A 21721-nucleotide genomic window follows, 5' to 3' on the forward strand; every position below is an offset into this window, starting at 1 on the left:
CCATAGATGGTGAAAGTGTAACTTGTGCATGGGGTGAATATATTTGTGAAATGTGCATGGGGTGAATGTATATGTATAAAACCCCTCCCTGACATACGTCTGAGTCCTGTTCTAACCAACCAGTTGGATCTCAAAATGGACATAAGTCAGATGCATGCCCTCTACGATATGCAGGGAATACGTGAGAAGTATTCCACTGGAGACAAAGACAAAGTATAAGAGAATTATGAATATATATATATATTATTTATTTAATTTATTATACTTTGTCGCTGTCTCCCACGTTAGCGAGGTAGTGCAAGAAAACAGATGAAAGAATGGCCTCACCCACCCACATACATATGTATATACACACACGCACATACGCATACCTATACATTTCAATGTATACATATATATACATAGACATATACATATATACACATGCACATAATTCATACTTGCTGCCTTTATTCATTCCTGTTGCCACCCCACCACACATGAAATGACAACCCCCTCCCCCTGCATGCGTGCGAGGTAGTGCTAGGAAAAGACAACAAAGGCCACATTTGTTCACACTCATTCTCTAGCTGTCATGTATAATGCACCGAAACCACAGCTCCCTTTCCACATTCAGGCCTTACAAAACTTTCCATGGTTTACCCCAGCTGCTTCACATGCCTTGGTCAATCCATTGACAGCACGTCGAGCCTGATGTACCACATTGTTCCAATTTACTCCATTCCTTGCACGCCTTTCACCCTCCTGCATGTTCAGGCCCCGGTCGCTCAAAATCTTTTTCACTCCATCCTTCCACCACCAGTTTGGTCTCCCACTTCTCCTGGTTCCCTCCACCTCTGACACATATATCCTCTTTGTCAATCTTTCCTCACTCATTCTGTCCTTGTGACCAAACCATTTCAATACACACTCTTCTGCTATCTCAACCACACTCTTTGTATTTCACACATCTCTCTTACCCTTTCATTACTTACTCGATCACACCACCTCACACCAAATATTGTCCTTAAACATCTCATTTCAATCACATCCACCCTCCTCCGCACAACTCTATCTATAGCCCACGCCTTGCAACCATATAACATTGTTGGAACCACTATTTCTTCAAACATACCCATTTTTGCTCTCCAAGATAATGTTCTCGCCCTCCACACATTCTTCAACATTCCTAGCACTTTCGCCCCCTCCCCCACCCTGTGACTCACTTCTGCTTCCATGGTTCCATCCACTGCCAAATCCACTCCCAGATGTCTAAAACACTTCACTTCCTCCAGTTTTTCTTCATTCAAACTTACCTCCCAATTGACTTGTCCCTCAACCCTAATACTGTACCTAATTACCTTGCTCTTATTCACGTTTACTCTCAGCTCTCTTCTTTCACACACTTTACCAAACTCAGTCAACAGCTTCTCCAGTTTCTCACTTGAATTATCCACCAGCACTGTATCATCAGCAAACAACAACTGACTCATATATATATATATATATATATATATATCTTTTCTTTTTTCTTTCATAATATTCGCCATTTCCCATGTTAGCAAGGTAGCGTTAAGAACAGAGGACTGGGCCTTTGAGGGAGTATCCTCACCTGGCCCCCTTTTCTGTTCCTTCTTTTGGAAAATTAAAAAAATTGCCTGAGGACCCCTTTTCCAGAAGCTCCTGTAGCTACAAGGTTGAGCTACTTCCAATATCAGGGAAGTGATGGACTCCTTTTGGAGTAGGAAGTTCTTTGATAGACTATACTCCCAGTGATACAGTGTTGTCTGATGTGACTTTTCACATGAAGTTTATCATCACTGCTTCATCTATCCTAGTTCTGCTTAGTTTGTCTTGACACATAATAAGAAACTCGTAGTAGTTCCCAGTTCATGACACGTTCAGATCATAGATAGATTCCTTCAACAGACAGACATAAATATTGCCACATTTAGGAAAAAGCTGATAAGGTTACATGGTGCAAATCAAGCAAGTAGGGCAGCAGCAAAGATAGTGTCATGTACAGGAATGTATGTAGCGGCTATGAAATGCACCTGTTATGGACAAACAGGATAAGGTTTGCAGGAACCTCATAAAAAGGGGTTCCATTGCCGTATGATTTTAATAATGTATGATTGTGATCATGATGAAAATGATAAGAAAATGATAATGTTACCAATAGTAATGATTGATGATATTGAAAACACCTGCAGTAATAATAGTGATAATGATGGTGATAATGATAATAAACTTTTTTTTATAATTTTCACCATTTCCCATGTTAATGCCAGAAACATATGAAGAAATGGCCTCATTTGCTCACATCCACTTTTTAGCTGTCATGTATAATGCACTGAAACCAGAGCCCCCAATCCACAATCAGCCCCCAGAGACCTTTCTATGGTTCCCTCAACCAATTTATGTGCCATGGTTCAGCCCATTCACGGCATTTTGTCCCTTGTAAACCACATTACTCTAGTTCTTCCTTGCATGCCTTGCATCCTCTGGCATGTTCAGACCTCAAGCCTTCAAAATATGTTTCATTATATCCTTCTGCCTCCTCCTTGTTTTATGTCTTCCTTGTTTCGTCCACTTCTGTCATGTTTACCCAAAGTCATCATTTCCTCACTGAGTCTCTCCATGTATCCAGACCATTTCAGCACACCCTCTTCAATTCTTTCATACATACTCGTCTTACTACCACACCTCTTTCTTACCTTATCATTTATTATTTGATTTCCAAAACATTCACCCTATCCTTTACATTTTTCTAAGACCTGTGCTTTGCAACCATACAGCATCAACTGTACTACTATACCATCTAACACACCCATCTTTGCCTTTGCCCTTGAAGATAGTAACCTGTATACCAGCAAACACACCCATCTTTGCCTTTGCCCCTATCTTTCCACACATTTCTAATTGTGCCCAAGACACCCCCCAAGACACCTCAGTGCCCATGGTTCCATTCGCTACCATATCCAAGTACCAGGTTTCTAATACATTCCACTTCCTCCATGTACTCTGTCCATTAAAATTCGCACTCTGAAAACCTGTCTTTTTTCACTGCTGAACCTAATAATCTTACTTTTATTCACATTTCATACTTACTCCCAAACTCAGAGTCCAGCTTCTTCAGTTTCTCACTTAAATGTGCCACCAATGCCTTATCATCAGTAAATGCATCTTCCCCCTCCCATGGCACATGCACTCCTGCTCATATCTCGTAGACCCTTGCATTCACCTCTCGCACCACCCCATCTTTAGGCTGATTAAATAGCCAAGGTGACATCACACACCCCTGCTACTGACCCACCTTCACCTTGAACCATTCATCCTCCTCTCCACCTACCTTGACACATGCCTTAATCTCTTGATAAAAGACTCTTCACAACTTCTAATAGCTTTCCTTCCACACCATATATTCATAGCACCTTCTACAGAGGATCTCTATCAGCCCTGTCAAATGCTTTCGTTAGATCCATAATGTCGTATATAAATCATTCTGTTTCTGTATTTCTTACATTAATACATCCAAAGCAAACACTTGATCTACACATCCTCTACCACTCCTGAAACTACATTGTTCTCTCTCATTCTGATGCTTTATGCCTGTCACCTCCTCTCAATTACCACTCTTCCATACAAATTACCAGGTGCCCTCAACATACCTCTGTAATTTGAACATAACTTTTGCCCTCCTTGTCTCTATATAATGGCACTATACAGGCATTCTGTAAGTCCTTAGGCACCTCACCATGATCCATACACACATTGAGAATCCTAACTAACTTATCAAAAAAAACAGCCACCTCCTTTCATAAAATATTTAGCTGCAGTGCCATCAACTCCAGCAGCCTTACCACATTTCATCTTGTGCAAGCCTTTCCCTATCTATCTCTCTTCCTCTTTTCACCATACCACTTGCTCTGATTTTCAGTTTGTGCACCTCCCTAGTCCAAACACACATCTTTCACCTGTCATCAGACACATCCAACAGTCCTTCAGAAAACTCACTTCATCTTCACATCCCCTTGTCTCATCCTCTTACCACTTCCCCTCATGTTCTTTTCTTCAGTGTTCTCATTTGATCTGCTTTTCTCTTACCTACCTCTTTCCAAAACGTTTTTTAGTTCTCTCTGAAGTTTCTTGATACTTGTTCACTCTTTCTCTCATTGCCCTCTTTTTCAGCTCCTGCACCTTCCTGTTGACCTGTACATCTTCCACTCATTTGCACTCCTTCCTAGTTAGAAATGCCCTTGCACCTCTCTTTTCTCTTTCACTAGCAAATAAGATTTTTCATCCCACCACTCACTACCTTTTCTCACCTGCCCACTCTCACCTTATGCATGCCAAAACTGCTTCCCCAACACCTCCCACTCTTCACCTACTGCCATAGCTTCATTTACTCTCATCTTTTGCCATTCTATCAGTTTCTCCAGGTATCTCATCACGAAGTCCTTTTTCGAAGTTCACTTACTTTCACAACTTTTCTCCTACATTATTTCCTCCTTTCAATGAGCCTCAAGAAATCTTCACCAGGTCATAACCAGACATCTCACTATTGCACCTCTTAGCACCTTGACATCCAAGAGTCTCTCTTTTGCATGTCTTTTTTTATACATAATTTAGTAAAGCCTGCTTTCCATATTTCCTACTCCACATGTACTTATGTATATCCATCTTTTCAAATCAGGTATTCCAGTCACCAGTCCTTTTTCAGCACATAACATTACAAGCTGTTCACCATTTCCTTTTACTTTTTTGAATCCCCTATGCACACAATTATACCCTAATCTGCCACATTATTCACCTGTGCATTGAAATCACCCATCACTAATACCCGATCTCCTGCATCGAAACTCCTGACACTCTCACTTAGCTGCTCCCAAAACACTCACCTTTCTTCATAATCCTTCTTGTGGCCAGGTACATAATCACTGATGATCATCCACCTCTCAAAATCTTTTTACAATAATAATAATGATAATGATAATGGTAATACATATAGTAATAATGAAAATAGATGTGTATGTATGGTGGTATGTAGATACATTAACCAGAGTTGTTCATGCAAAACCTTCACCATGCAACTTCATCCTTCAATGTTTCCAGACCCAACCCCATTCTTACACAATTCTTAACCTCATATGGGTACTCCCTCACTTTATCCCATCCTATTCACCTTCACAAATTGATCATTATCATTAGCCCATGCCATCTCAGTATTCCAATCTTTACTTTCACAGTAACTTTTTTGCTTATTATTATACTTGAATGCGTTAAGTTCATTTCTCATTTTACCCATCCCTCTGAATCTGCATCTCAGTCTTAGGGAAATCACCTCTGTGGCTTGCACTCTCTGTCATTGTAAATTATTGAAAATGTGTGTTTCTCTTGGGAAATCATCTCTGCAGCTTGTACTCTGTGAAATTATTGTGAATTATTGAAAACTTGTGTGTTTTTCTCATATTTAATGTCATAGTGAAATATGACTTCCTTCAAAGGGCTACAGTTACAAAGCAACACCTTTTCTCCACAAAACCTTCCTGGGGATACAGCAACTTGAGTACTGTTCATCTCTCGTATCTTCTCATATCTGTCCCTCCATCTTCACCAAAAATCCTTTAACAGATACATGAAGATTGGACCATTATGTCTAAGCATGTAGGAAAATGATGCCACACTGGCTACATTTTCTCAGACACCTCCAATTTGATGATTTTATTAGTATTCATTCATTACTTCCTCCTTTTAACCCACTTTCATATTCTATAACAAGTTATAGAATTCCTCTTCTACTTTTCATAATAACTTACAATATCCCTCCATAATATCCTCTTATTCCTCAAGAGCTCCATCCATACTTTGATAAGATTTTTTGGTTTCAGATCTTTTAAGTCAGCAACTTTTCCTGCTTGCTTTAGTACCCCCTGGCTAAACCACTTTATGATGACTAGTCTTTACAGGACATCCTCTTACATCCTGACTGTACATACCTATTGTCTTAGATTCTTTATGTTGGGAACTGCATTTTTATAGCCCCTACTAGTTTTTTGAACTCGTGTTTTTCCATCTCAACCCATTCTTATCTTGGTGTTTTCCCACCTGAAAATCATTATACGTATATCTGTCATCCTTAGCCTCCACTCTTCCTTTTTTTTCATTTCTGGTCAGTTAACCCCTCTTGAGTTAATAACTGCAAAGTAAAACATTTGCGCACTCATAATGTTCTTTGCCCACTTTTCCATCCCAGTATCCAGTCATATAATCCAAAGGTATCTTATATTCGTCAGTGCCCTTCTTGACATAAATAAAAAGATTATTTGTCTGTGCCTTTCTTGGCATAAGTATGAGTTTATCAGCAAAAAATATTCAAAACTGTAAAACTGTTATGATTAAGATTAAATCATTTAGCCACCCAGATAACATTTCCCTTGATGAAACTTAACCAAAACTCAGAAATAACATCTTTCTATTAGAATTCACTTTTCTTCAGTAGCTTGGCTGCCTATGTATTTTCAAGATGTTCATTGTAAATATTATGATTTTGTTAAACCTTTGTGAAAACAGTAACACTAACTAACTTGTATATGCACATGCATTAGCTATTACATTCCAACAGGAATGATACAACAACATTTCTACACATAGATACTAGTAAATCTTAAGGAACTGCTTTTTTCTAATGGAAAATTTTCTGTTGCTAAACAGAAGATCTGGAAGATTCTGCATGATCCAACATACTTTACATGCAGGAAATAGCATTAGTGATTAGGGATTTTATTTTCCTAGAAAGTACAAGAATGTCCCACAAGTTACACAAGATTCAGCACTTGTATACCATAGGATTTCATGCTCCTGTAATCCTGCATGCTTCTGTAATCTTGTGATGTTTTACGTAAGAGTAGCTGTAAAGGGTTACAGGATGGAATCCTGGTACAGAGACTCGTCATATGTTAAGGATGAAAATTTTCTTAAAAGAATTTGAAAAAGAAATTACAAATAAGTGTTAGCACCTCTGATCCATGCATGACAGTGGAAAATAGAGTTAAACAACACAGGCATCACAAGAACTGAAACCTACCAAAAGGTGGTAAGTGGTCAGCTGATAACTGTTTCCCACCTGATTTACAGGCGAGTGGTTTCTTTTGGATTTCTACCTAGTCATACTTTCTTAGCACAACTATGAGTAAACATTTTAGCTAAAACTCCTCCCAGAAATGCTATTATGTTACGTAGTCTTTCTAACTGTATTTAGCCCTCCCACACAGGTGCTCTCCTAACTTTATTTTGTGTAGATCTTTACACTCTTTTCCCCATAGCTAGTATTTCTGTGTCCCCAAGGTGCTTCAGTACTCTTTCTCTATGACATTCCTTTTACAGGACTATATTCCAGATTTATATTCATTTAATCAGTGTAGTTGGCCATGACATCCCTTTCCACAGCAATGGATATAACTGCAAGAATACAGTTTATTCTTTTCAGTATTTTGATCACATTGTCAGTATGCCTTCCATTTCAACAATCTTGTCATCATACGTTGTCCTTAACAATATCTTCCTTATATATTAGTGCATATCGTTTATACCTGTTCTTGTTATTAGATAAGATGACTCAAGCAGCAGCACCTTTCAGCAGAACAGACACCACACCACATTCTATTTTCATACACCTTACCACTCAGTCTTGCTCATTGCCTGTTCCCATTAATATCCTATGAATAAGGCATTCTTTTTGATATCCACTCTACGTGTGTTTGTTTTTTTTATATGATCGCCATTTCTTACATTAGTGAGGTAGCACCAAGAACAGACAAAGAAAGGCCACAGCCACTCACATCCATTCTCTAAGTGTCGTGTAATGCACTAAATGCACTAAAACACGGCTCCCTATCCACATCCAGGCCCCACAGACATTTCTATGGTTTACCCTTGACAGTTCACATACTCTGATTCAGTCCATAAGACAGCATGTTGACCTCAGTATAACACATTGATTCAGTCCATAAGACAGCATGTTGACCTCAGTATAACACATCACTCCAATTCACTCTATCCTATGCATGCCTTTCACCCTCCTGCATGTTCAGGTCCCGATCTTTCAAAATCTTTTTCACTCCATTCTTCCATTTCTAGTTTGGTCTCCCTGTTCTCCTTGTTGCCTCCACTTCTGACACATATATCCTCATTGTCAACTTTTCCTCACTCATTCTCCATATGTGCAAACCATTTGAGCACTCCTTTGTCTGTTTTCTGAACCACACTTTTTTTTTTTTTTTAATTACCACATATCTCTTACCCTTTCATTACTTACTCATTCAAACCACTCACACCACATATTGTTCTCAAACATTGTATTTTCAACACATCCACCCTCCTCCACACAGCCTTATCTATAGCCAATGCCTCGCATCTATATCACCTCAAATCTACTTTCACTTTATTGACTTCAATCCCACCGTAATACTGTATTTGAAATATCTTGCCTCTATATTCAGTTGCTGGTATTTGCGTAAATTTTCCTTTCTGTATCTCATATTTCTTAAGCATGTATTATGAGTTATGCCACTTCCTCCAGCATACTGCTGAACATGACTGCTAATATTTTTTGTCCTTTCAGTGCTCTTAGAGACACAGCAGTCGTCCTATATTCTATGTGATGATCTATATTTTACTCTGTTTATATGTAGATATTTGTATACTTTTAAGTTTCTATCCATCCAATTATATATCATATTCTGATAAATTTTTTGTCTGTGGCTCAGTTATCTTGCTTTGATTTGATTCACATTTCTGGTAATTTTTATGCACCCCTCCAAATATCATCACATCCTATAATTTTTTTCCTAATACCTTTTATTAAAGCATCCTCCATATTTAACTTTTCATATTCCTGCTTCAACCAGTGCCAATTAAATAAGTCCCTATCTGTCCTTATCCTGTGATAATAACATCTTTGTAAATAAACAAAAACTTTTATCCTGTTTTACCTCAGTTTGAAACCTTAAACTGCAAGTATGTTTCCATGAACTTCATAATAGTCCTTCATAGAAAAAAAGAATTATGTGATATATTAGCATTCAAAAGTAAAAAGAAAATCACAATTTTATTATTACCTCTGTTATGTTCTGTTCCTATGTAAAGTGAGCAACTGGGGTCCTTAAAGTGGGTGTGAATGTTATGTTTAACACCTCTTAATAACAGAAGTGTTAATGACATTTCTCTCTGCCTCTTAAGTTTGTTTTATTATTCTTCACTTACTTCATGCACGGGCACAGGGTTGGCGGTAAATTACACCAACATATTTAGAAATATTACATTTTTCTCACTAGAATTTGGCATGGAGATTAACTGCTAAGTGTGGGGAGGATGCAGAAGGATTTGTTTATTTCTTTATACTAAAATATGTACTTCTTTTTCATATATTTACTCTTATTTCATGCACATGCACAGGCACAGCATTATAGGTGAATAACATATATATATATATATATATATATATATATATATATATATATATATATATATATATATATATTATTTATATTTTATTATACTTTGTCGCTGTCTCCCGCATTAGCAAGGTAGTGCAAGGAAACAGACGAAAGAATGGCCCAACCCACCCACATACACAAGTATATACATACACGTCCACACACGCACATATACATACCTATACATGTCAGCATATACATATATATATACACAGACATATACATATATACACATGTACATAATTCATACTGTCTGCCCTTATTCATTCCCGTCGCCACCCTGCCACACATGAAATGACAACCCCCTCCCCCCCACATGTGCATGAGGTAGCACTAGGAAAAGACAACAAAGGCCACATTCGTTCACACTCAGTCTCTAGCTGTCATGTATAATGCACCGAAACCATAGCTCCCTTTCCACATCCAGGCCCAACAAAACTTTTTTTTATTATTATACTTTGACGCTGTCTCCCGCGTTAGTGAGGTAGCGCAAGGACACAGACGAAAGATTGGCCCAACACACCCACATACACATGTATATACATAAACGCCTACACACGCACTTATACATACCTATACATTTCAACATATACATACATATACATATATACACATATACATATTCATACATGCTGCCTTCATCCATTCCTGCCGCCACCTTGCCACACATGAAATGACCTCCCTCCCCCGTGTGTGCATGAGGTAGCACGAGAAGAAGACAACAAAGGCCATGTTCGTTCACACTCAGTTTCTAGCCGTCATGTGTAATGCATATATATAGAGAGAGAGAGTGAGAGAAATATATATTCCTTTCACACTACATATAAGTGTGAGGAGATTGAGTGGCTATCATTTATGGGGGTTATTTGAGGTGTTGTTTCTGGGGAAATATTTTAGATGTACATATCATTTGTGCCAAAGTTCTTTATTATCCCTAGATAACAGAGAAATTTGGGTGCAAATGTTATGTAATTTCTTCCATAAAAGCGTGTTCACTGGGGATGCTGTCCTTTCCTTCCCTCTCAAATTGCTTTATGAGATACTCATTTCTTCATGTTTCTCACATCATTCTTCTTGATTTCCTTACCAACTGATACATATCTTAAGTGTTTCTGTTGATAACATCCAACAGCCTGTGTATTTTTAGAGGGGTCACCATGTACACATGACCTTCAAGTGGACAACCAAACTCATATAATTGTGGTTTTTTGGTGTACTGAAGATACCAGAATTTTTTCTGTACTCCTGCCATCCTTTTTTTTCAGTGATGGAAGAGATCTTCATATGCCAGCTGGATGTTTAAAGAATAGAGGAAAAGGCAGAACATTAACTGTTGTTGGCCACTATTTCCTATCCAGAACATCAGTTGATGTCAGGTGCTGTTTAAGGGTTAGCAGTAACACCACATCCACTGTTAATTCTGGTAGTGCTCTCCACAATTACTCATGTATGTTGAAATGTTAAAAGAAAAATTAAAGGATGTTTGATAGTAGAGAAAGGTTAAGAGATTGGGGCCCTACAAGCATAATACGCTCTCCTGTATGAAAGGTATAAATAACAAGAAATGAAAGTAGAGGAATAACAAAGAAATAGATATTCAAAAAGTACCAACTAGGGAGTGTAAATTAATTCTAATTGTTTAGAAATTTATCAAAGAGAAATTGTAGGTAGGGAAACGAATAACCAGACTAAAGACCTTTAAGACTTGGAAAAATGATTGTTGAAACATATGTATGTAGGTTTTTAAGGAATTGGAGCCATTTGAGGCACAATACAGCAGAAAATACTCAAAAGACATCAAGATTAGGCAATACTAGATAGAAGAAGGTGAAGAAAGAGAACTGATAAACCAAGTCAGAAGCAGGTAAATGCAAGAACACAGTGGACAAGGCTACAGCAAAATTCAAAGCCAATCCTATCATTCCTTTTTAAGTTAAATGTTGGTAAAGTTACAAATTCACTTTGAAGTTAACTGTTGGTAAAGGGGTGAATGATAAAACTTCAAGACTGAAATGGAGAAGCCACAGATTCATGTTGACATATACAGTCAAAAACTTCAGCGTATATTACCAATGGTAACCTGAGTTTATACCAAAAAGGGAGGAAACCATTACTTGAATAATATTAATATCAGTGCAAAGTGTTGTGTTGTATATTATGTTAATAAAAGAGGTAGAGCCAGTGAAAGCTTTTGGGCCTGATGGCATCCTCTCATATATGCCTGAAGAGTAAGTAGAATCTTTGTGTAAACGGCCAGAACTGCAAAGATGTTACATGATGAAGGACCAACCCAAAAGGAAAGGACAATTGTTATTTCTGTTTTCAAGGAAGGAGATAGGACTTGTGCTGAACTTTAGGGTAGTGTCCTTGATGTGTGTAGTGCATAAAATCCTTGAAAAAAATAGGACAAAAATCAGTGTATATCTTGGCAAAAAGTTTCTTTCTGACAGAAGCCAATCAGTGAACAAGGAAAATGAGAGAATTATATTTTCTCTGGGAATAAAAAGCTAAATCTCAATAATAACTAACATCTTTTCTCAGAGAAATAGTAACTTTCCAGAAAAATTGGTCATCACTGTCTTTTCAGAAGGAACAGTGTCACCTGCAAATATCTAGGTTTAGTAAACATAGGTAAACCATTCATTTCCTATTTCTGCGGGAAGTTTGGGTCTCCCATCAACCTTCATTCAGCTGTGCTTTTATTTCATTTGCTGTCAAACTGACCTTTGTCTGGTGGAAACAGTCCTGAAGTTGTGAAATGTTTCCTCTAACAGAAAAGGCCAGTCAGTAAACCAATTTTTTTCTTTCCATCACTCCTATTCTTCTTTATTCTAATACTTCTTGTAGTGTAGTTTGCAGTTTTGCTGGCGTGAATGGTTTTGGCTGACCTAACTAAATCCAGATTTGAGTTTGTGACTGAAGCTGTGTTCTCTGAGAGAAAACATTAAAAATCAGTGGCTTGCATTAAGTGGTTCTGTCATAGGGACAGATGATGGGATTGCTCGCAGGCTATTATTGGGATTTGGTGTATTATTTCCAGTGACAATGGCCTTTTCTTATTTCTTATGCACTCTGGTCTCCTCTGTAGGGAGAAATATCTTTTCAGAACTAGAAAACTCAATTACTAACAGTCAGCATTGTTTTTGGAACCAGTCATGTCACTCAAACATGGTAACTTTTTTACAAAAGAAGGTAATATTTTCTAATTAAAATGAATGGATCTGTTGCTTATTTGTACACTGTCCCAAGCATATAAGTCCATTGAACATAGGCTGTCAATGAAACTTGAACTTCAAAAGGCAGTTACGGGAAAAGCTTTAGTGTGTACAAAATCTCTTATTGGAGGGAACCAAAGAACTGTAGAAAAAACTTTCAGAATGGAAGAAAGTTATGATGGGATTATAAAAGGGTTGGTTCTAAAGCCTTTGCTGATTATGTTCTTCCTGAAGAGCACAGTTCTTTTATTAACATGTTTTCTGTGATGACAGGCTTAAGACAGAAGGAAACAGTGTGATAGAGGGTGGTAACTTACAAAGGGATTTGATTACCAATAATAATGACCAATTGAAGGTAAAGTATGTCAAAGCATATACATGGCCATGAAAAAAGGAACAGAAAATAATAGATAGTTCTATAATTGATAGATGAAGGGAAATATGTACAGGTACACCACCGAATTTCCGCCAACTGATGGTTCGGCACCTCCTTTAGTCCGGACAAAATTACGGGAGGAAACTTGAAATTACCACGGCCACCAGACTAGTTTACTGGGCAGCCACAGATGGCGTTGTGTGTAGGGCGCACTTATTTACATTCTTTACACTGCACTTGCTGGTGGTGATACTGCAATTCTGTGAGATTCTTAGCATGATCGAGTGATGATGGAATGGTTTCGACAGTGTCGGAGTGATGGAGTGGCCTTGTCAGGTAGCATGATAATGGACCAGGCTAAATTGTTCCATAAAGAACTTAAATTACAACATGAGCGTGGCTGTAGTGAAGGATGGCTTCAAAGATTCAAGAAGCGTCATGGAATTTCCATAAATAAAGTGTGCAGAGAAAAGAGGTCTGCAAACCATGAAGGAGCTGCTGAGTATGTGGACAAATTTGCAAAACTCATAGCTGATGAACACCTCAGTCCTGAGGAGGTGTATAATGCAGACAAATACTTTAGACACACGGTATACTTTAGACACATGGGAGATGTATGATTAGTGGATTAGAGGTTTGTCAATGAATTATTATTACGTGACCATGGTTGGTCCGGCAAAATTGTTAATCTGGCAAGGCTTTGGAAACAAGAGTGCCGTAAAATCGGTGGTGCACCTGTATGAGGATTCTTCCTGTAAGATAGATTGTATGGGAGAAAATTTATGCTCTGTCAGTTTTTGAGAGCTTTTAGTTTTGTGGACAGAGATATATTAGATAGAACTTATGCCTTGTACAATAGATCCAGGTTTGAGTATGTTGTACATGTGTGGTAATAACAAGAAGAAACATCAAATGAAACTTGAAAAGGTGCAACAAAGAAGGTTTTAGAACCGAAGGATGAAAGCAGGCTTTAAAACAACCAACATATGTGAATGAAGATTACAAAGAGACATGATATCCACCTTCAAGATAATTTATGGCTTTAACCGAGTTCATATGAAAATTTCTTCAAAGGAAGAATAATACATGACTGGAAATCACGCTAAGAAATTCAGCTAAAAGTATACCATATAGGATGTTCAGAAACATTTTTTGGCAACAGAACAGTGAGTAGTTGGAACAAATTGTAAAAATGCAAGTAAATGCTATTGTTATCAAAAAGTTTAAGAGCTTGTATAAGGTGCTTGTGAGATTAAGAGAATGGCTTATTTAACCTTATCATAAACAAAGTGAGATGAATAAACACACACACACAGCTCTATTTCTCTATTGTCATACCATACCTTATCAGTCGCACATGAATACATTAGCTTTGGTTCTCTCTGTCTAGTTAATGGTAAGTAGCTGTCATTCAGGATGCTATTAAAGAGATCCCTTGCCAACCATGGGGCTATGTGCCTGGAAAACCTCACGTTTGGCAGTGACCCATGAGAGACATATCCTAAGTCCTATAACGAGCATTTCAAAACTAAAAGTCAGCATGCTATACCTAAGAAACTACATATTTAATTAATAAAAGTATAAAGAAATAATGTACAGATAAGGAGTGTAGATATAAAATTATACAGAATGGTAGCAGTCCATCACCTCTGATGCTCTGCTCTCAATCTCTTGTATTGCTATGAAGCAGCCATCCATCTATGCCACACAAAAGGCTGCTTCATTTTTCTTTATGGTTCATGCTGCTGACTCGCTAACACCAAAATGGCTCCCAACAGACACTGCACTTTCACCATGCTCAAGCTAATCAAATGAATCCACTTTTTTAATCTACTGATGTCTTTTTCACACCACAACTCACATCATTAGCTTTATGCTTAGAAGCCATATCCAGGGGCACAAAGTAGCAAACAAGTTAGAATGATCAAAAGTGTGCGATTCATTGAGATCACTTTTGTTCCTCAATTGGCGAGACTCACAGCAAGATAGAACAGCACAGTCAAAGTGCATGTGACAATGCTTGGGTGATGTGGTAATCTTACTTGAGCCCCACTGTGCTGGATCCAGTTAGGCTTGGCTAAAAGTAGCCTCAGTCCACTACAATACTCAGCTGATGGGCAGAGAAAAATACTGTAGATACTCAAAACTCTATACCATGGTTGGTAAAATAGTATGTATTATCGTCAGCATGGATATTCAATACCACTAGAAAATACCACAGTAGGCAAGGGATTTCTAGACTTATAGCACCTGCCTGGGTATCAGGAGGATTAATGACAAATGTGCAGAAAGCCACCACTTAGTAGCTGTCAAGTGTCACTCATTTATCTTGGGTTGCTGTCTTTTCTTTCTGCCTCATCCACATGTCTCTTCACCTTGCACATAACACTCAGCAACGTAACTCACTTGACCAGTTCTTTTTAAGTATAGATTTTCCTGTAGTGAATGGTATGCACTATCTCAGCCTTTTAGCTAAATCTCATCATAATTACTTGTAAAGTACTCTCCATGCCTTCCTTTCCCTCTACCATTCTGTTTTTAATGACATAAAGAATATTTAAGTAGCTTGGTATAAGATATGACCTGTGGCATAGAGAAGCACACTGTCAACTTTCCCTCAACACTTTTTTAATGTTCTATGTTTCCCATCTTTCTAGCAAGACAAGTGTTTACTATTAATGCAGTTTTTTAAACTGAAGTTTGTCAGTGAAGTATTATGAAAGAAACATCCACCTCAAAATTTACCCTTAAGTCTTCTTATAGCTTTATCATGTAACTTTTCTCTTGCATCTAAAGTAGAGTGATGCATGCAGAATCATCTCAAAATTTCAAGCAGTGAAAACTCAACAGCAACACTAAAAGTAAATAATGCACACTGCTGTGGGTACAGAATAGCTGAAGTAGCTGCTACTAGCTTTGTAAGAAAAGAAGGTGTATTGCTCTCATGAACTAATACAAGGGCAGAGCAAGAAAATTGTAGTAGGAAATCACAAAGAATGGTTGAAGACTAAATGAAAATTGGAAGAATGCCCAAGAGTATAGAGCTTAGATTGAAAATTCACTCCAGACAACAAAGTAGGCTTTAGTGCAGACTGTTGTTAAAGAGGACAACCCCAAATGGGAGAGGAAACTTCTCCCAGAGCAGTGTTTCCTTGGGCAACTCAAGCCAATTAGAGTTCTCAAAACAATGCCTGACATTGAGATACTGTTTTGAAAAGCATTTTCTTTTTATATAAAAAAGGTTGAGATAGAATAATCGTTTATAGGATTTTTTGTATGAAAAATCTATAATGCTTTTCATGTTTGTCAAACTTGTCTACTATGAGGTGTGTTAAAGCATCCTATTTACATTTATTACATCTAGTCTTCCAGAGAAATTTTTCAGAGATCAAGTGAATTAAGAGAAAAAATGTGAACAGGTGAGGATAAAAAGGATTTTTGCAGCGAGATGTTTACAACAGGGATCAGAAAGAATGAAGTATACAGATTTTCTGGAAGTTGAAGTGAAAATCATTTGAAGATTTTCAAAGGTAATTGTGTATGGCAAGAAAGAGCATAAAAGATGAATTCATGAAAGTATATGGGGATTGTATACAGTTTGGAGCACATAAATTATGCTTGGTCCATCTTAAACCTGGTGTTTTGGTCAAGTTCTAGAAATTAGTGTTTATTTGTATTGTATATATAAGAGCATGTTTTGTTTATTTTAGCTATATGATGTTCATTTATAGCATATTGTAAATGTATGTAAACATTGTATTTTTAAGAGTCAGCTTGGAATGCAATGGGTGCTTAACAGCACATTTTATGAAATGTGTGTAACTTATGCATGAGAATGTATATGCTTAGATCAAAGTTTGCTGATTCTGTGTACATGTGTATTAGAATAATACTGTGAAGAAATAGCTGCACTCAACAATTCCCTGAGAGAGGGAAGACTGTAGTCTACACATGGCTCGTGCATATCCCAGACAAGAGATAGAAGTGAGTCATGCAGGACCCAAACACTGATGGTGTGAGAGAAACTGAGGGAGTGAAGACGACTACCCGACGCTAGGCCACTAGCCCGCCCCGCAACAAGCAACGCCCGTGCAACAAGAGGCCACAACTTGATTACCGGTGTACACGGACCGCGTCACCCCGACCTCCACCCTCCCAGCAGTACGGCATCTGTAATATCATAGTTCCATTAGCTAAGAGCTGGAATACACAGGGAATAACCAGGGATCTGGTACTCTTCTTCACCAGTTCAGCATATGTAGCTCAGCAGCCAGGTGACCTGTACAGTTACATACATTTATATCTCATGATTCACTGAACTTCCTCTGGAGTTACTGCAGTATCATTCCTGTAAAACTGAATCCAAGCAATTAGTATATAAAGGGCAATGTAAGTAATCTAGTAAAAAATATTTCTGTAAATGAATACTATTAGTTCACCCATGTTTTTCATTATCTCTTCTTTATGTGAATGCAGCTAGCTCACATCAGTTTCACTGTTGGTAGATCCCATGATTTTGTGATAAATTGGATATGCATCAAGCACCAAAAAGAAGAGAAGCTTTATAACTCAGACTGGTGACAGCTTGAAGCAGAATAGCAGGTCCAAGTTGGTTACAAATTTTAAGAATTACATTATGAAGGATGATTAGGTCATGGATTGAGGAAAAGCTTACTGGTAGACATGGGGACCTCATAGCAAATAAGTATGGTGAAACGATACTTGCAGTGTGTGTAACAGTAGGGCTGAGTATTATTTATTTATTATACTTGATCGCCATTTCCCACGTCTGAGGCAGCGCCAGGAAATAGACGAAGAATGACCCATCCACTCATATATGCATATATATACATAAACACCCATACTTGCACATATACATAGATATACATACACATACACAGACATATACATGTATACACATGTTTATGTTCGTACGTACTTGCCTTCATCCATTCCTAGTGCTACCTTGCCCCATAGGAAACAGCATTGCTACCCCCTGCTTCAGCTAGGTAGCACCAGGAAAACAGACAAAAAAAGGCCACATTCGTTCACACTCAGTCTCTAGCTGTCATGTGTAATGTACCGAAACCACAGCTCCCTATGCACATCCAGGCCCCATAGACCTTACCGTGGCTGAGTATTACTAACATTTATTTCCCACTGAGAATTTTTATTTAAACAAAATCCATATACAGATATGATACAAAAGATATGAATAAACAAAATAATTTGTTTTGTAAGAAAGAATATGACAAAACCTAATGTGCGTGACGTATGACCTGTGAAAAAGTTAAGAGGTAGTGAAACAGATCATATGATGATAAAATTTAGTGTTAGCACTGTTCTGTATTCCACACAATGAGGAAGACAGAGGGTAAAATAGAAGATTATAGCTAAAAGCTGAAAAACTTCAGAATGAAAATGTAAAACTAAACTGCCAGAAGAGGAAAAGAGCTGAATAAGAAAAGAATGGTGGCCACAAAAGTGTTGTGGAGGCACTTGACAAATATCTTTATGGTTGCTACACCCAGAGGCGAAATTCCCACAATGAAGTGGCAGCCTGGAGGAATAAAAAACATCATTCCCTCAAGACAGCCTGAGAGACAGTGAGTTTGCTGCAGCTCAAACTTCTTAGAAACACTTGTCTTAGTGACCACTTGTATAATGATTTCACCCTGAAAGCATATGCTTGTACCCATAATATATCTTAGCTGTGTATTGCTTTTGAAAAGATATGGGAGCACACAATGTTTTTTTTTGCAGATAATGTATGTGAAAGTGAAAAAATCACTTGTATGAAGAGAGAGATAACATATAAGAATGATCTAGAAGTGATGTTTTGCGACAGTGACATCCAAGAATAAGGGTAGAAATTTGTAGAACAACACTAAATTTTAACAACAATAACAATTCAAGAAAAATGATATTTTTTTGATGTTCTTTACAATTACTAATGATATATTTAAGTATTTTATAAGGTTGTTCAGTTATACTGCCTTTAAAATGATACCAAAGGAAATAGCATCAGATCTTTTATTCCAACCACCAGTATTCACATGTAAGGAACACCAAGTTTTCATTCTTAATGTGTCATAAAAGTGATATTTATCTAACTTGAAAATGTTGAAGTTGTCGATGTAATAACCAGAGGCATCAACAGAAATGAATATCGTATAGTTATATGAATAAACTTGCTCTGTAAGGCTTAACAAAGCCTTCACTCCATTCCTGTGGGAGGCTTAACAAACTATTCATTCCTACTCCATATTCCACCACTCCTACCTCAATCCCTCATCACCAGCATTCTCAGTAAGAATCATTAAATATTTTCAGATTTACCAATGAAATGTCAACATTTGTTGAGTCAGAGAGTCAAATTCATATCATGATTGAATGAGGTATACTGATGGTAAGTTGTTTCAGGTATAGCTCATAGATGAAAATGAGATTGGGTAAATTTTTGGTCTGAAACATTGTCCCTACTATAATATGCATTTCATTTAGTCACACAATAACATTCTGCTACAACAACAGATTGCTGGAAACATAACAGACCAGATAGTTCTTATGCAAAAAGAGCTTGCTACAAGTCATCTGCTTAAATTCCCTCTTTACATCCTAAGTATTCAGATTGTTCAATTGTGAGTGAAAATGTATACTTTATGATAAAAGGTATGAATAGTTTTCACATGAAGCTGATATTGGTTGTCTGCAAATGTATTTTTGAAAATCTTTTGGTGCAGTTTCCCATATGTGATTAATTTGTGCATATACATATGGGGAGTGAGTTTTATGCTTGCAGAGCACCACCTCGTAACTTAAAACCTTTCTCTATTTTCACACAGTTTTTGAACATTTTGATGCTTCCAGTATTCTCCATTTCTTCACTTGTTTTATTTACCTATCACTTAATGACTCTATAACTGTTTTTTCACATCTCTTCCAATGACTTTCATTATGCAGCTTCCCAGTTAACAAGCTATACATGTGATATGTTAAGTATATTCTAGTAAGGATAGTGCTGTAAAGTGTAGAGCACATGTGACTCTTTAATATTATTTTATGAATAGGTCAAGAATGTGTCTCTGTTGTTACAACTGTCATTACTTGGATGGACTTTGTAAGTGGGTTTTATGGTGGATGCCAATTGAATGTAGCAGCATACATTATTTTCATCTAGATTCTGCTGATGATGTGCAGATATTTTTCATGTCTAAACTGTATTTGGTGCTGGTTCTTTAGATCGTAAATGAGGAGGTGATACCTTTGAAATGTTAAGTCTCTGGGATAAGATTAAGATGTAACCAGTTATAAACTTGTATGTTGCTATCATCTTGAGTGCTACATAGAGGTACTTAGTTTAAAGCAACTGTATTTTTGATGTGGAGGCAAAGTTTACCTGGGTTATCACTGTAAAAAAAAAAAAAAAAAAAAAAAATTACCTCTGATGAGATTTAGCCAAAATGGCAAGGTTAGTGGAGCTATGGGTATAGAGTTATATGGTACTGCTGGTATGTGAGAAGAATGCATAGGTTTCGTGTTCTTAAAAGATTAGGACTTCTAGGCTTCTCTATAAGTAGAAGATAGGCTTCTCTGTAAGTAGGAAACTTAGAATGTTAACATGGAGGCAAATTGAAATCCTTTAGTTCTGTGTGTTTGCAGGGACTAGTAATGGGGTCTCAATGGTGCACTTACTGTCAAACCAAAGATTTCACTACTAGAATGACAAGGGGCTTGTTACCTACTTACCATATTCAGGAAAACCAACTTGGCAGTATGGATACAGTGCCTACTTCCTGAAAGCTGACCTAGTTTGTAAAGGGGGGGAAAACTGAATAGAGACTGAAGAGCTGCTTTAAATCATTCAGTACCAAAAAATGTACTTGGCATGAGGAGGATGTAAATTTAAGGGAGCTTATCTAAAGGCAGCCAGTGGGTTGGTTTGGATTCAAAGAGCTATTACAGCATTATAGTGATGAGGCATGTACTTCTGGAAATTAGGCTAACATCATTCATCAACTTGTACATCATATATCCTTTGATTAACTTTTCCTAATTTCACATTCTTTCAGTTCTGATACTAGTTCACTGCACTTTCATTGATCCACTCTATTCCTTGTCCCTTCAAATCTCTGATATATATAAACATGCCTGTACATGTATTCCCATGCTTTACTAACAGTTCAGTATAGTGAATAAACTAAATGTGTGGTGTTAGATTAATTTCATTGTAAGCAGTAACCTTCTAAAGAGAAAAATAGAAAATCTTTTACCTGAAAATCAGTCAAAATGTAACAAAGAAAATTTTTAATACAGTATACTGATTATTACAAACTTGCATTGGCTTTATAACCTGTAATAGAAATGGTGTAGATCTGTAATGATTAGATTACTGGAAAATAATGCAGCAAGCACAGTATTTATATTAGGATGACATGATAAAGTATCCAACCTTCAAGTTTCTCTAAAGACCATTTTCACAAAAAAGGAAACAACATAATCCAGCTCATGCACACCTAGTAAGGTAGTATTAGCTTCAAGTTTTTATATAAAAAGACTCATCTTCAGCTCTATACTTGTACCTGGAGAGATGTTCAGGTGCATTTATATTCTGTCAAGATATACAGAATTACATCACCTTGGTTTCAGAAAAG

At 37.3% G+C, this 21721-nt stretch overlaps 1 protein-coding gene and 1 long non-coding RNA gene across 3 annotated transcripts in view; one reads left to right on the plus strand and one right to left on the minus strand.

Annotated features, from left to right (window-relative positions):
• Window positions 1–21721, plus strand: part of LOC139762391 (uncharacterized) — a 47373-nt gene that overhangs the window by 23011 nt on the left and 2641 nt on the right. The gene's annotated exons all lie outside the window — the stretch shown is intronic.
• LOC139762390 (protein kinase C-binding protein NELL1-like) overlaps window positions 1–21721 on the minus strand; it is a 294237-nt gene that overhangs the window by 5999 nt on the left and 266517 nt on the right. Inside the window, exon 14 of one of the 2 annotated variants that reach the window (XR_011715707.1) lies at window positions 17115–17237. Coding sequence is in view for 1 of the 2 variants with exons in the window: in XM_071687222.1 (XP_071543323.1) it covers window positions 17185–17237 (53 nt within the window). In the remaining variant the exon portion in view is untranslated. The remainder of the gene's footprint in view (window positions 1–17114; window positions 17238–21721) is intronic. The other variant, XM_071687222.1, reaches the window with a different exon arrangement.

The sequence above is a fragment of the Panulirus ornatus genome, chromosome 43 (assembly GCF_036320965.1).
Source record: "Panulirus ornatus isolate Po-2019 chromosome 43, ASM3632096v1, whole genome shotgun sequence".
Classification (NCBI taxonomy): Eukaryota; Metazoa; Arthropoda; class Malacostraca; order Decapoda; family Palinuridae; genus Panulirus; species Panulirus ornatus.